We start from the raw sequence: 17,085 nt of genomic DNA, 5'->3' as shown, positions 1-17,085 counted from the left end.
ATTTTACTCTATTCACACTTTGCAACATGGTGTTTCCTTTAAAAAATATATATATTCAAGAATAGTTATGCATGGGAAATATTTATTTTTATCAAAAAGATTATATATTTGTCTTTTATTGGGTAGACCTCAAAACCAAGTGTTATCTATAGAAACACCCCTAAAGTTGAAATAACTCCCCCAAAACCCTACCTTCGAAAGTTAGTTAAAATTTTCCCTTCACAAAGTTATGTAATTTTTAATGATCTCATGAATAATTGAATACAAATTGCAAACGAATAATATATTATCCAATGATGTTGGACATAAAATGTCTGATACTATTAAAATATTATTTATTTTAAAAATGTAAAAAATTCATTATTTTTTCAGACATATCATTACGAAAGTGTTATTTATATATTTTAATCATGACTCCCTTGCATCTCTATATTTTTTTTTCCTTTTACCATTACACTCTATAATTGTACAAAACAAAAGAGACTAACAATGTATATCCAGTCTAATTTTACTTTTTTAACTATTTATAAATTTACTTTTTTCATAAATACATAACCAAAAATTGAAAAAGAAAAAGGTGGACTAATATTCTTTGTATCTTTATTCATGCTACTTGAGAAATTTTTTTATATTAGCATTATAAAAAATAAAAATAAAAAAAGGTGTTAATTTACTAAATTGGTTAAAGTTCATGATAGTTGATATAAAAAGTACCTTAATATATATATGTGTAAATAAATAACATATACAATAAAACACAACTGAGTTGGAACAGTTGTGTGTGACACAAACTGTTCAATTACAATATTGTGAATTAAATCTCTAATCAAGTTATAGTGTTATGGGACTCACTTTATTTCCTTTATTCTTCACCTCCTCTATTATTACTATTTTTTCTTTTTACCCCTTTAATCTCATTTTTAACAGTACCTCTTCAATTCAATTTTTTTGCATTTTGACCTCTTTGACTCAAAATATGATGCCCCTTCCTCTAATTTTACTATATTTTTTTCTTTTACCCCTTTGGTTCACTTTATTATTTTCCTCTCTTATCTCTCCAATTTCATTTTTTTTTAATAATACCCATTCCCTCAAACTATAATTTTATGAGATTCTACTAACAATTTTATGATGTTGGTAACTAAATTACCACTTTGCTCTTATATTGATGAGATGCCTCTTGACCTTAGTTTTCTCTTATATACTAAATTACCAGTAAGCTCCTTCATCCTCTCTCTCTCTCTCTCTCTCTCTCTATCTCTATCTATCTATCTATCTATATATATATATGGGTCAGGTTCAAGGGCCATATGAGAAAACATATGTGAAAACTTTCGTTTTTAATAAAATTTTAAAATATGGGTTAGAAATTTTGGATTGAGCTGATTTTTTGTGAGGATGATCTCTATGATGGGAAGATCATCCAAAAAAAAATCAGCCCAATCTGAAACTTCTAACCCCATTAAAATTGATTTAGAATGTGGACCGTCGATTTTTTATCAATTTTTATCACTAATTTGTAAATCACTTTTGATGGATTTAGAAGTTTCTGATTGAGCTGATTTTTTGTGAGGATGATCTTTTCATCATAGTGACCATCCTTGCAAAAAATCAGCTCAATCCAAAACCTCTAACTCTTATTTTGAAAAACGAAAGTTTTTTCATATGTTTTCTCATATGGCCCTTGAACCGCCCCCTATATATATATAGGGAATGTTAACGTCCAAGATCTTATGGGGACGTTAGCATTCTCTAACACTTTATTTTTTCAATAATACCTATATTCATCTTGTCTTTCAATGAAAAAAAATGAGTATGTTGGACTTTTACACAATAAATACTTGTTTGCATTGATTGTCAAATCATTTATTATTTAATTTTAAAGATTAAGTGCCCTTAACATTTATTATGAAAAGAGACAATTATTAATTACATAAATAAGTTTTTATTATGTAAAAAAACTAATATACTTTTACCTTTTTCACTAAATAACAAAATAAGTAGGAGTAGTATGAAAAAATAAATGTCGGAGAATACTAACGTCCCTATGAGGTTTTGGATGTTAATATTCATCTCTCTTTGTATATAGTAATAATAAAACATAACGATAGGGCCCAATTGTGGGCTTGTGGGGACTAAACGTCTAATCCAACTACAATGATCCCACTTTATTGTTTTCCTCCTCCTCCTTCAACTTATTGTCCTTACTCTCCTCATGCCCAACCCCTTTCCTTTTTCAATGATACCTTCTAATTTTAACATATTTCCTCTTTTACCTCTTCAATCTCATCTTTTTTAATAACACCTTCCAATTTTATTATTATTTCTCTCTTAGTCCCTTAATCCCAATGGCACGGGCCAATTCTAATATATATATTATATAAAAAGACAAAATGAGTCGACACTCAAATCAAAGTTGTGAAAGATACAAATATCTCCATGATGTCTTAAATGCAAAGTAAAGGTGTCAATGGATCAACACTTAAGTTTAATATTTTCTCTAATCTAGTTTTATTGATTTAAATTTTGGTTCTAAAAAAATTGGCATTGCCAAGAACTACAGGTAATGAGATAGGAACACCTTGAGTTATGTATAGTAGAATTTCATATTCTTTATGAGTACATTTTTTAAGAATCATTACAGAGTTATTTTCTTCAAAGAACACAATACATTATCCCAAAAAGCATCGATAACATAATTATAATTTGTTCGAGTAATTTTGAGGGTGAGGTCAAGATTTTGCCCATGTGGGGGCAATTAAGAGTGGAATATATTTTACGAAGACAATTAAGAATGAATTTATATATTGTGGGGGTAATCGTGGTAAATTTTTTTTATTCATTGTTGTTGTCTGGCACAATAACTCATAAATTCTTATGCAAGTACCCCCAATGTAAATCCGCAAGATATGGGTTAATATTTTTTTCAAATACAAACAATAAACTTTTAGAAGTGATGAGTCCCTTAAAACTTGGATGCATAGTTTGAATGGAAATATAAAGATCTCTTTATCTTTAAAAGGGAGCTTTTTAATCAAAATAATTCAATTCTCAATACACACAAGTTGCCTTCAGATAGAACTGAATCTAATCGAATATTTAAAAATTAAAAAAAAAAAAAAAATCACGTCCATATTTTGAACATTAGGTCATCAATGTGGGAAGATCTAATGTTTTTCCTGTTCAATGGATAAAAAATAAGAGTCATGATGCTCTAACTCCCCCTCTGACAAACTCTCCCCATGTGGTTATGCATAGAATCATAGATTTTTTTCTCAAGATACGCAATTGCACATATTTATGGGGATGTACAGTTGTATATTATGAGGAAATCGATAGTTCTATGCACAGCCCATGTTGCTTGGAAAAAAGAATGGCTACACTAGTAGGATGGCGATATGTGGCTTGGGGTGTAGTGCATAGAGGCTAGTATGCCACGTAGTAAAACTACTCCCAGGAGCACTGGACCACCAATAATTGTACTCCCATGTGCCTGGAAAGTGGTAACTTTATCAACCAAACGGACCACATGGCACGACGCGCCAAATACAATGGAATGGAGACCAATTTACTATAATCCTTCACACCCGAAGTTGAAAGACCATAACAATTCTTTGGTTATGATCATTGAACGAGGTTAATCAAAATTTGTGGGGGCCATTCAATTTACCTCTCGCTCATGATCGAATGGTTGATTGTGGATCAAAATCCGATTAAATAACATTGGATTGAGTCTTCTTCGGACCTCAACACTTCAAACGGAATCCATTATACTGCTAAGACTAATGATTATTGGATGCTCTTTTTCCAAACCCCCAACCCCAACCCCATATGCTTTTTGAATGAAATCCATCATTATTCAAAAAAATAAGAACCAGAACCAAACCACATTGCCATAAAACCAAACCAACCCGAACTTAGTTAAGGTCGGTTTGGTTCGATTCTATAGATTGCCAATAACTTAAAAATCTAATTTAATAAAAATAAATATATATGAATATGAAATCTCGTATACTGAATCATTAATCTATCTATAAAAATAAAATAAAAAATTCATTAATGTATCGATTCAAAAAAAAAAGTCAATAGTTTTTTCATCGATTAAATAAAGTCATTAATCTAAGAACCAAGTCAAATTGGTCGGTTCTCTATTTTGTTAACTCGGAACTGAACCGAAGTTCATTATAAACCAAACCAATCCAAAGCTTTCGGTTTGATTTCATTCTCGATATGAACCAGACCAAGTTGTACCCCTACTTTTATTATGTTATCTTCAATATCTCCCCTTAATTAGTATTTTAAACTATAAAAAAAAAGTTCTTACAATGCATTGAATGATATAAAATTACATTATTTATCTAAAATAATTATAAATTATTTTAATCCCAAATTTTGTGATACATGTGCCATAGGTCACTTACTAGTTTATAAAGTAAAAAAATTAGGTTAATCTCACAAAATAATGAAACGCACTCACTATGCCTCCTAAATCTTAAACACTAAATTCATAAGTCAAGAAAAGATGTATAATCCTAAGTCAAATCAAACTCAAAAACAATAACGTATAAATAAATAAATAGAGGTATAATTGATCCCTCCAATACATAGGAGCAGATCCTTTGTAGCCCAATTTTCTTGTAATTCTCCATAGTTATTATAAAGGGTTGAGGGTATGCCACATTAACGATACAGTTACATCCCATTGTTTAAATTTAGGAGTTCATTGACCGTTCACTTTTAAACATATGATCTGAGCAAAAACAAATTTTTTTCGATATAATTTTTTTCAAAAATTTGAGTATAAGAGACCGAGTTGTAATTTAATTTTCAAAGTGATGTGTTTGTGGGTTGTCGAACAAAGAGCTGCACAAAAATAGGGCTACAAAGAATATGTTCTCCCAATAGAGATGCCCCGATCGTTTCATTATGTATGAATCTAGCCCAACCATGTGGTGGTAACCACCAATGCGTTGGAAAAGATGCTTATCAAGCATAATATCTTACATTGTGCAAAAGTTATGCCACTTTTTAGAAGGCATTGATTCGTCAAATTTGAAAAATAACGAATTAGCTATTTGAGTTTACCAGCATAAAACAACATACAATCATATGTATATATAAGGTCAGGATCCCTTGAATCTTAAGAATGACTTTGGAAAAAAAAAAAAAAAAACATATGATCCCAACCTTTTAAATGCAAAATCCAATGATTGAGATTTATTCATCGCAAGATATATATATATACCATGTTGCACCTTGGAGATTAATATCTTTGAAAAATGATCAATTTTAATCTTTGGTACAAATCATTTATTTTTTATTCTAATAGTAGTAGAAAATCTTCATTGAAGGGCTTATTAGAGCTGTTTTATCTTTGAGTCGTGATAATCTGACTTCCCACGTGGCACACTCAATTGACATTCTTGACGTGACAAGTTTGGGAACCATACATTTATATCCATCAAGAAACATAGTACTCTCGAGATACAATTTTTTTTACGGGAAAATACAGTTTTGTATTCGGAGACATATATATAATTCTCGAGCTTGTCACATCACAAGAATCGATTGAATGTGCACATGTGGGGTAGTCAGATTATCACGATTGTTTGTCTTTGGGATGAAAGAAAACATCGAAGTTAATTATTATTATTGAATAAGAAAAAGAAAAAGCCACCAAATATTCGCATAATCTAGTGGACGAGTGGATTTTATTCTCAGAGAATATTCCCATATTCCACAGTACTTGGAGGATACTGATTCCGTAACTCTCCATTCAAAAAAAAAGGATAACTCAATTTCTTATATAATATTACTAGAATGTGGCAGGTACAAACAGAAATGTCTACGAAGGGTTTATTTATAATTTAAAAATTAATTTGAGGATGATTTTGGAGATTTTTGTAAACGTGATATTAGGGACGTGGGGTGGGATTACAATTTTTTTTTTTTTTCTTAAATAACCTTTTGATTATATTAATATCTCATAATAATAGTCAAGATGAGGAAATTATTAAAACAGTTACATATTTTTCAAAAATTATTGAACCAGCCCTTTCGATAATTTATGGAAATATGGAAAGGTATTTTCCTCGATTTTATAATTATTTTTAGGAACATAGTTGAATGGACAATTTGAGAAATTTACCTTTATGTCCTTATATTAAATTAGAATGTGGCATGTATAAACCCACATGAATCTAAAGGGCATATTTGCAATTTAAAATATTATTTAAAGAATTTTTAAAAAATAAAATTATAATTTTAAAAAGAATAATTTTGTGTGACATTGGGATTTACTGCGATTCTCACATTTCTGACATGCTATTTACTTGTATATCAAGTAAGTTATCACATGAATTCTGAAAAACTAAATAACATTATTGTATTGGCTTAGGTTGTAATTTTTTTTAAATACCAAAATGGCCTTACAGCCCCTCAAAATTTAGTGTCTACATGTATAACACGGTAGTTTCGTTAAATTTGAATAATTACAAAATCGGTTATATAACCAATTTTATAATTATTAACAAAGATATGAAACTGATTCTTTAATTTTATAAAAGTACTCGGCTATTTGTAGTTAAAAGAAACACGATTGTGGTGGGAATATTGGATTATTCCTTCCAAAGATAGTGGTGGTGGTTGATTCATCATAAAAAAGCAAACATCTCACGTAATATTCCTTAGCATCCAAATCCAAATCCGAATTTGCTTCTAACACAAAATCAATCGTCCTTATAAATAAACCCTCTTATGCCCTTAAGTTGTAACAAAGCTTCCATACTTGCTTGGTAGTACGGGTGACGAGCGATCCTGGAAAACCTCTCTTTCTAGGTTAGAAAACCACTTTTTATCATCGAAAATGGCCGGAACTGTGGTAGTTTTTGATTTCGACAAGACGATTATTGATTGCGATAGCGATAATTGGGTGGTTGATGGGTTAGGCGCCACAAATTTGTTTAATAAACTTCTTCCTACCATGCCTTGGAACACTCTAATGGTTAGTTTGATTTCTAATTTACTATTATTTATTTTTCTTCGTTTAAGAATTTTTTTTTTGTTTTTTTTGTTTTTATAGTTATTTCTAACAATGGTTTTTTTTTTTCAAGTTTGTACGTATAGTTAGATCCATTGTTACTGAAAAACCCATATCTGTGTTTTTTTTTTTTTAAACAAAATTCAGTTTCTTATAGTTCTGAGGGATTTGAACTTTGTTTAGTTTTTGAATTATTTTTCAATGATAGTAATTTGTTTTTCTGAAGTTTCAAATGTATACAAATTTATAGTTTTGAAGGATTAATTATATTTTAAAGAACCCATTGTTTAGTTTCTAAGTAGTCAATAAGGAGAATTCAGTTCTTAAGGTTTTGATTTCAATGAGAGATTGTTGTTGTTTTTACCTCCTGAAAGAACATCTAAAGAGACTTTTTGTTGTTGAATCTGTTCAGGATAGAATGATGACTGAGCTTCACATACAAGGGAGGACAATCGAAGAGATCGCCGAATGCCTTAAACAGGCTCCATTGCATCCTCGGATAATCTCAGCCATCAAATCAGCCCATGCCCTTGGGTGATTTTCTAAACCCACCATCTTCAAACTTATTTGAGTTCATTGATTTAAAATAATTAGGTTTACGACGAAACCTAGAAATCGATCACTTATCCCATTTGAGTATGAGCCCATGCTAATTATTGGATGGGTTTATTTCAGGTGTGATTTGAGGATTGTGAGCGACGCGAATAGCTTCTTCATTGAGACGATTTTGAAACATCATGATCTGATGAGTTATTTTTCAGAGATCAACACAAATCCGAGCTTCATCGATGAAGAAGGGAAACTTAGAATCTTCCCTCACCATGATTTCATCACCTCTCCTCATGCCTGTCCTCTTTGCCCTCCAAACATGTGCAAGGTAATTTGTTTATGTTCCTTTAATTATTTTCCATTTTTAAATTATAAATTATAGAAAATGAACAAAGCTGATGAATGGAGTCAAATTGGTCTAACCAAAGTGGACCCTGTCCACTTTGGTTAGACTGATAATAATTAAATTTTTTTTTTTTTTCTAAATTATTAAGTTTTGACTATAAAAAAGAAAGAAAAAAATTCTTTCCATTCTGAAAAAAGTGATACAGATCCTTAGAGTGGTTGATTAAAATCATTGAAATTGACAAAGTTGATTAAGACACTCTTGTAAATTAGTAGAGATTACGTGGTTCATTTGAATCAGATCCTTAGATTCATGAACATGTTAGTTGATGGCTGCGTTTGATTTTGTCTAAACCAATCAAATTCGGGAATTCCATTAAATCAATCTGATTGGTTTTTGTCCTTACTCCCCATTATTCCAAGACCATGTCTCATGTCTTTTGTGAAGAATATATGATAAAGAAAGATGATTACATGGTGAATGGGCTATGTTTTGGTCCGGGCTGTCTGATTTGTTTAACGAATTTTATGGTTTTTTGCAATAGGGCTTGGTGATCGAAAGGATCAGAGATTCTGCTTTCGCTGATGGAAATAAACGATTCATCTATCTTGGCGATGGAAAGGGTGATTACTGCCCTAGTTTGAAGCTCAGGGAAGTAGACTATGTGATGCCAAGGAAGAATTACCCAGTATGGGAGCTAATTTGCAGTAACCCATCATTGATCAAGGCAAAGATTCATGAGTGGAGCGATGGGGAAGAGCTTGAAGGGATTCTTCTTCACCTCATTAACACAATCATATACGAAGATGAAAACAACAATGCTGCATTGATATCGGCGGACTGCAAGTTTCAGACAATTCCAATCAATACCCATGAAGCCTTTCCTCAAGCTCTCCCAATTCCTCATTAGTAACTAACAAGTTGAGTACTGGTTAATAAGTCTATGTGTAACAGTTAGTTGATTTGGTATATCTAATCTAATATAAATAGAGATGGAACACCACTTGATGGAATGGGTTGGTGGGCCATGTATGGTTTGGTAACATTCATAAGTCAAAATGATTGGAAAATCTCAACCATATGATCTTAGTACATTTTTCTGAATGGTCTAAAGCCCCATTTCAAGTTTGATAAACTAGTCCCCTCTTAAACCTTGCTTACCCTTAAGATCCCATCTTCTAGTTGATAACAAGGCAAATGAGAGGAACTTTGGGTTGTTTTAACTTGGAAAGTTTCAATCAATCAAAAAGAAGCATATGTTAATTGAGTATGGTAGAGATGAGGAAGTTGAAATGGATGAGTAGAAAGGCAAGAAAAATAAAATTCAAAATATATTCATTTGGAAAAAAATGTAAGAATAGCTTGAATAGGCAATCAATAAAAGAAAGCTAATTGAAATAAGGTCAACTACAACCTGAGCAAAAGAAATATTCAAGTTGAAGGCCCAGAAAGAGTGAGAGGAGGACCTAAAAGAACATAGATGGGGATGGTGAAAGGAATGAACTCGCCCTTAGTAACAAAGACTTGATTTCAAAGTGGGATGGAGGAACATGATTTTTTAATTGATACCAAATCTTTGGGATAAGGCTTTGTTTTTGTTTTCTTCTTGTTTATGCACGAAGAACTCAATAATGCTCTAAATCCACCATTAGAGAGTTTAATGGGGCATTCATCAATGCTAAAACCAAAGCTATACTATAAAGAGCAGAGGCTTTGTACTACAAATGATTTAAGGTCTGACTAATTCATTCTGTTGCAGAGTCAAATTCTTGAAACAAGGAACAATTTGCCATGCCCAGCCTCAGTTTATAACCATCCAATAAAAGGATTGGAAGTCAGATATTTTATAGTATTTTAACAATCAATTACATTCAAGCAAAAGAAGAGTAACAACAGATTTTACTCCTACAATGGAGACTTGATCACCAAGCTGAATATAATATCGTTATGTACATCTGCATTTTGCACTGCTCTCCCATACACAATCTTTTTTTACGGACTGAATGATCAAGAAATGCCTAAGGCCTACTTTACCCTTCCAAACCAACTGAAAATTCAAAAAAAGGACCAATTGGGTTAACTTACTTCTCAGTAGTGTGAGATGGGAAGGAAAATGTTTTTGACAGCAAGCAAAGGCAGCAACCACACCTTGTGTCTTCAACAAAATGAATCATTAAGCAAGTCCACGACTGTTGCTTGCTTGCTAAAATGTAGTCAGTAAAACAATCTCTATGGGATTTAGTTTGTTCGAAAACTCAGACCATTGATGTTCATGTGGCTCCTACAATCACTGTCGGTTCCATTTTCAGTTCGACGACCCTTTCTACTGTTAGTCTCTAAGTACATTTCTTCAATCATTGGTTTCCAAAGACGGACACGTGCATTGATAAACCAATTGGATACCTGATCAGAAACCCAAATATTTCCAAAAAAGAAGAATTAAGCAACAGTAAATTCAACTTACCAAGCCAACATAAAGCAAGTTGTAACAGCCACCATCTAATATTGAAATCTGCTATTATTAAGTACACGGAGATGTAAATACCTGATTTCTTGTCAATCCACTTCTTTGTGCCAAAAATGCTTCTCTGCATCCTTTGGATACCTGAAATCAATAGAATTAGTGATTAAAATTACAAGAACCTTTCAGTATCAGAGAGTTATCGATGATAAGTTTGTGAGTAATATGTAGCTGAATGTTTTAGATATGACTTGACATCCCATCTAGAAGGAGGAATATGAGGGCACACGATGTACATGAAACAGGTCAAGACCCAACATTTGATGGGTCCCACATTCCCACTATGAGCGTGAAACCTTAGAATGGGACTAATCAAATGGTGGAAAAACCTCATCATACATGGAATCATGTTATAATATTACTGTTTAACATTCTAGTAAAGAGACTCACGGATGTAGGAAGTTTTGAAACATCCATGCCCGTAGAACTGAGACGGATTTTTCTGGTAAGCCTCTCTGTGGTCTCCATGAATGATGATCTTTTTTCAGCTGCTGCAGAGCCCATTGCTTTCGAATGAAAGAAGACTCAAATGATCTATCATTCTCTCTCATGCATCCGCTACTAAGCGATTCAGCAGTCCTCATAATTTGGTAGGCAATTCTCTCCCTCAGGTTTTTATATAGGAGAGAGATTGTTTGAAGAGCGAAGCGAGTGTGTATCTGAGGGCCCAGCTCAGTTGCAGCATCGAATGCAGATACAACCGTATGAATTTCATCCAAGTATTGGTTGTATCTGCTATCAACCTAAAAACAATAGAATATAATCATCATATATTTGAATTGAAGTAATAAAGAATATAAATAACCAGAGAAACAGAAAAAGGAAAAAAAAACACCTAAGAATCTTGATTTTCAAGCCAGGTGGATCAACTCATGGCTGGGCCAAGTGAATCCTACCAGAGCGCATATATAGTCTTGGTCATGGAAAACTTGGGTAATGCCACTTTTGGCCAGAACTCTCGGGCTGACTCAATTAGATCTCATTCAAGTTTTCCATGGTTGAGTCAAAATTTATTTTTCAAAGAAATGTAAATAAATTGGTTTCTTGATGATCCCCAAGTCGCATGACCAGTCCTGGTCCTGGTTTGTGAGCTATGCAAACAAAATTGAAGAACATAATAAATAAAACCCACATACCATTTGTAGCAGATTCAAAAGTTGAGCTTTCTTGGCTTCAACATCTTGTCTTTGCTCTATGGGCTTCATTTGACACTCAGATCTAGTTTCTCCAGAAGAATAAAGAAATTCATCAGATCCAGTTACAGATATCTTTGTCCCAATCCCTAGGATGTCCAGATTTCCAAGTGAATAGCTTGCGATTTCGGCGAGTATTTGCTGGACTACATGGAGATATTTTGAACCAGATAGTACTTCTGAGAAATGGGCTGGTCTGTAATAACCAAAACCGAGAGAAAACTCCTTACTGTTGCTGGATGTTTGTTCAAACCCAATTCTACTCCAAATCTAGCATCATGTAAAGAAGAATCGGTTACAAAAGAAGAACTTATTTCTGAGTACCCAGAAAGAAGTCTTGTTACTATGGGACCTTTTCCTCCATGCACCTGAGTATCCATAAATTTTTCGAAGCTCTGTGGACATTCATGTTGTCTGGTCACACTGATATTTTTCTTGGGATCTAAAATCTCTGTATCAACTTGTATTCCATTGTATCCGCAGTTTGTGGAGGTGTTAAGCAATGAATTTGAAGTATTACAGCAACCATTTGACATTAACTTTCTCATATCTTCTAATGGCAATCCTAAGGTGGTTGAGACCCTCAACCCATTGGTATTTTCATGCAGATTAGAGTTGAAATTCTCAATCCCACTTAGATTTGCTATCTGAAGATCATTTATTGGTTCTCCTTGCAATGTCGAAAGCAAAGGATACCGAACCATGATTTGGCTCCGGTTGTTAAGGTCCAATGAATCTTGCTGAACAGGTGAACCCATGCATGTATGTGGCAAGCTACCATCACTAATCAAAGAATTTCTATCAGCAATGTCCAACGAAGCATTGAATATATCATTCTCCATTTTACCAACGGGACACAAAAGGAGAACGGTTGATCATAAAGCCATATCCATACTTACACCATTCGTGGTGGTTTAGAAGATAGAACATTCCTCATGCAGAAGATTTTCAAGGTTATCATTGGTTATTTTTCATCCTACATGCTTAGTTGATCTGCCATCAAGTAATGTTGACCTGAAAAACTAAATGCAACAGTAACTAAGAACACAATGTATAGCGCATCTGGCAGAATTATCATTTGAGAAGTAAATAAAATAAAATGTTTGCATAGACTACTGATAACACTCGTAAAAGATAAATAAATGAAGAACACTAGATTTGACCATAGAATCCATAATTTTTCGTTGTCGGAAAGATGGAGTTGGGCAGGACCCAGACAAGATATATGCAAAAAATCTACTACTCTGTTTGATTCCCCTCTTAAAACAGATGCATCATTTAGGTCAAGAAAGAGCGTAGGATTCACCATGAATCCCAAGCAACACATCACTATTTAAAGTGGTCACGACTCATGATAAACCACTTTGATTAGCACTCCCTTGGCGGTGAACCTAGATGTGGTGTGGGGCACAGGTGCCAAATTTCAAGGTGTGGAGATGTGTTTGTAGGCCTATTTCTAAAAGTCTAAATATGGCGATACAATGTACAAAAAAAAAAAAAAAAAAATGAAAAACTAAAAATTGGATAAATACAATCCAAAAACTATTTTAGAGATAATGCTTATATGAACATCTATTCCTCCCTTAAAAATACAGAAAGCATAATGGACGAATACGACATGCAAATTGTTTGGTATGTACAATATGAAACATGTACTAATCAAACAAAACTACAAGAAAATCTTTATGAGCTGATTGGAAAAACTACTTGAGAGTAAAGATGAAAAGTTCAATTATGTATGTTTCCTTTCAAAAAAAAAAAATTATGTATGTCAATGCCTTAACTAAATTATACGATATCATACAATTAGTTTTCAAGAACCCTTTGATATCATGAAATGAGACATTTTGAAGATATGATATGATGTTCTTTTTTTCTCATACATTTTAAGATGAAGCAACAATTTAGAATAACAGTTAGAACAAATCTGCAATATTAGCTTAAGGGCATGGGTAATACACAATTCAGGTAGAAGTGTTCAACCCAATGTGAAGAATATAACAAAATAATGCTGATAGAACTGCTAAAAGAAGAAGAAAACCTTTGAATTTTACCAACCTCCAATGTATAAGAGGGACAACCCAGCATGAAGAACTGCTAAAGATGCAATTTTTCTCCTCACAACTTGATCAAAACATGAACAGTGATGCTCAGAATGAAAAAGGACTCTTGAGCTCGCTTCCTGTTCCCTCAAACAAGAACCTAACTTCTTCCTCCACCAAATAATAAGATGGGTCTTTTTCTTTTTCTTTTTCTCACCCTTTTTGTTTTTTTTTTTTCCTTTCACCACACTGATTGACACCAAAAGTAAGTTTCCTCAGAGATCTCAAAAACAAGTAAATGCTGTACAAATCTCACTAGGAATCATTCCTTCCCTTTTCTTACCAAACATGATAATCAAAAGCCAAAACAAACTATGAGCTTAAATAACTTTGTTTTTATCTTCTTTTAAATTGATCTGGAAATTGGGTTTCCTTCCCAGAACCAAAAGAATGGGTTTTAAAAGGTAACAGAACTCAATGCATTATCCCCACCACTCTCAAAAATCTCAGAAAACAAAAACAAAAGCCCATATAAAAAGAGGGTTATTCTCCTTGCATAATCATAAGAGATCTTTTTTATTTCCTCTTTGACAACGACCCAAAATCCAAGACACTGAGATTTTGACAGACACCCATCAAAGAATCATGAGCTCACTTTCCTTTTCTCCCACAATCCAAAGTGTTTTTAATGCTTGAAACAACAAGGAGTCTTGAAAATAAAAGAAAACCCAACCACTTAAAAGATTTTTTTAAAGAAAGAAAAAAAAAAAAAAAAAAAGAGGAAGCCAACAAGTCTTGTGCAGAGAGGTAGATAGCTATATGGACTCATTGATTAAGATTGAGAGAAGATGAGCCACACAACAGTAAAAACAAAGAAGATAGAAGAACATTACTGTCCCTGCTGTGCCACTCATATCTGTTGCAGCCTTTTGAGGACCCATCTCTCTTGTATTTATGTATGCATGTGTATATGTATGTATGTATGATGTTCCCTCATCTCCAGTCTGCTTCTCTGCAATATCTTTAAAAGCAAAATATTTCGAATCTCTCTGTCCATGGCAGATGTTTCCAGCTCCATATTTTCAGAGAAAGCTTTTGCTTTTTTGATAACAAGTAGATGTACTGATGAAAGATAAATGAATTTTTAGGCGACCCCCGTGGTTGTGTTTTCAAACTGATGACACATCCTTGACATCTTCTGTTTCTTATCCAAAATACTAACATAGAATGACGTAAATGCCCTCATTTTCAACAGTAAAAAATCATTGAATTTTGATTTTCCATCCAACATGATTCATCCACAAAGAATCGATTGCACTCCCATGATTTTAAAAAAGAGTCGTGCTGGGGTGATACAAAGGTGACAAAATGATGTGGTGTTATGCACATTATCGTAAATGCTTTTCCACGAGATACAAGAAAAACGTATCTACGATTATGTGCGTGCCACCACATCATTTTTATCACTTTTGTATGTCCGTTTGTGTCATCCCAGCATTTTTCTTAAAAAAACTCCTCCGCAACCTTGTTGAAGATGAATTTTGATAGGAGATAAGGTCGAATAGGTTTTCAAAGACATTAGGAAAATTACTTAAAGTACTCTAATGAAGGAATTTTTTTTAAATAGTCCCTAAATTTTGGATTGTCTCTTAGTACTCAATTTAGTAAAATTTTCTTTTCTTAATAATCTTTGGACCTCATCTCTTACAATTCTCACGATTGAATATCCTAATCGTTCAAGTTCGACAATAAATAAAAGATAGTGGAACCAAAGTTTCAAGTTAACCTAGTTGAGTCAACTAAAAAATGTATCAAGTAACTACAAAAACTTAACTAAGTTATTTGATTTATAAAATGATTTTTATAGAAAAAAAATATTTATTTATTGATTTATTATAAATTTTTTAAATATTCATAATATTAACATAATTTTATTCAACTAAAAAATTTTCAAGTTAATTCAATTCAATGGAGATTTGACTCAAGTTTTAAAACAATATTTTAAATATTCAATAGATTTAATATATGTTTAAAGGATTCTAAATATTTTACATCTTACATCAATCTATCTATGCCCCAAAAATTAGTTTAATCAATTGTGTGTGAGAGTTAGATGTCAAGTTTTGGACAGAAAAAATAATGAATTTTGGGTCATTTATATCATTATTATTAAATGTGTAATAGAAGATTAGGGTTAAAGGGCATGTCATCAATTTTATAAAAATAAGATATTCTTATATATTTAAAATTATTAATTAAAAAATATTACAAAAGAGCCTTTTTAGACTAATACGTTAAGGGTTGTGTTCATAGGAGTCCGAATTTCCTACAAAGGGATATTTTAGTATATATTTTCAAATAATAAGCCTTTACAGTAATTGTCCCTAAATAAAAGGCAATGAATTTGACGATAACGAGGGATCATTGAAAAAAAAAAAAATTTTACAAAATGTCCTATCAAGCAATCATTCAAAATTTTGGAATTATTTAAAAATAAATTCCTCCACTAGGATTTTTAAGTAATTTTTCCAAGAATTTACTCAAGACTTTGAAAAAAAAAAAAAAAAATTATAGAGGAAAACCAAGGTTAGGTTTTGAGATGCACTTGCACTTTTTTGACGTGGGGGTGCGCACAGAACCAGAGATGCTTTTCAATCGTATCTCCATGAAAAGCATCTATGGTTACTATATACTTTCACGTTAGAAAATGGTGAGATGAGGGTAATGTTGAGGTGACTTCAGCATTATTTTCATTGAGAGAGAGAGAGAGAATCGTACTTTTTTTTTTTTTTTTTTTCGATTATGAGAAAAGATGTGATGTCAACAAAAACAAAACAAAAGAGAGACTTAATTAAAGACGGTGTCCTTATTGAAATTTTGATAGGGACAACTTTTAAATCCATTACCACTTCAGAATGAATCTTTTTGGCTCACCCATTCTTCAATTTCACGTGTGGACCCATACATGATCGAATCACTTAGAAACTTTCGGTGCTCTAACCTTTTCACACGGTGAGACGTGGCATCATGCCATTGGATCAACAACTTATCACAGCAAATCCCGGTTCGAGGAGGCGCTGGGCTGAATATTCATTCATAAGATAACAAAAATGATGCGAGCTGGGACCTCGGAGAGCGTGCTTAATTATTTTTTCCAGATCTTATACTTCAATAAACATTAATTTGGATTTAACACACCAATCAATGATTGGATTTGATTGGATTCGACTCATCTCTCTCTCTCTCTCTCCAAGATATCTATGGGCCGTAACAGGGGCGGAGTCAGGATTTTTTTTGTAGTGGGGGCAAAGTATGATTAATTGTATAGTTGAAGAACTTGAATAGAGGGAGGTGAGGATGTGGGGGCAAAAATGGGGAGGGAGATGAGGGTGTGG

General features: G+C 32.7%; 2 protein-coding genes across 2 annotated transcripts; one reads left to right on the top strand and one right to left on the bottom strand.

Moving 5' to 3' along the window:
- Positions 1–6,739: 6,739 nt before the first annotated feature.
- On the top strand, positions 6,740–9,069 carry LOC147412164 (inorganic pyrophosphatase 1-like). The gene is made up of 4 exons (XM_086457060.1): positions 6,740–7,003; positions 7,452–7,573; positions 7,715–7,916; positions 8,479–9,069. The coding sequence occupies exons 1-4, from the start codon at positions 6,866–6,868 to the stop codon at positions 8,842–8,844; spliced, it is 828 nt and encodes a 275-aa protein (XP_086313186.1). The 5' UTR covers positions 6,740–6,865; the 3' UTR covers positions 8,845–9,069.
- Positions 9,070–9,119: 50 nt separating this feature from the next.
- LOC147412163 (homeobox protein ATH1-like) lies at positions 9,120–14,851 on the bottom strand. The gene is given in 7 exon segments (XM_086457048.1): positions 9,120–10,337; positions 10,480–10,517; positions 10,520–10,539; positions 10,846–11,198; positions 11,592–11,918; positions 12,017–12,670; positions 13,707–14,851. Coding segments are annotated over 6 exon segments (1,377 nt in total). The 5' UTR covers positions 12,491–12,670; positions 13,707–14,851; the 3' UTR covers positions 9,120–10,172.
- Positions 14,852–17,085: the final 2,234 nt, after the last annotated feature.

The sequence above is a fragment of the Akebia trifoliata genome, chromosome 1, assembly GCF_017979445.1.
Source record: "Akebia trifoliata isolate Shusen 1 chromosome 1, ASM1797944v1, whole genome shotgun sequence".
Taxonomy (NCBI): domain Eukaryota; kingdom Viridiplantae; phylum Streptophyta; class Magnoliopsida; order Ranunculales; family Lardizabalaceae; genus Akebia; species Akebia trifoliata.
The sequence above is the reverse complement of the archived record's forward strand: the minus strand, read 5'-3'. Positions and strand labels throughout refer to the sequence as shown.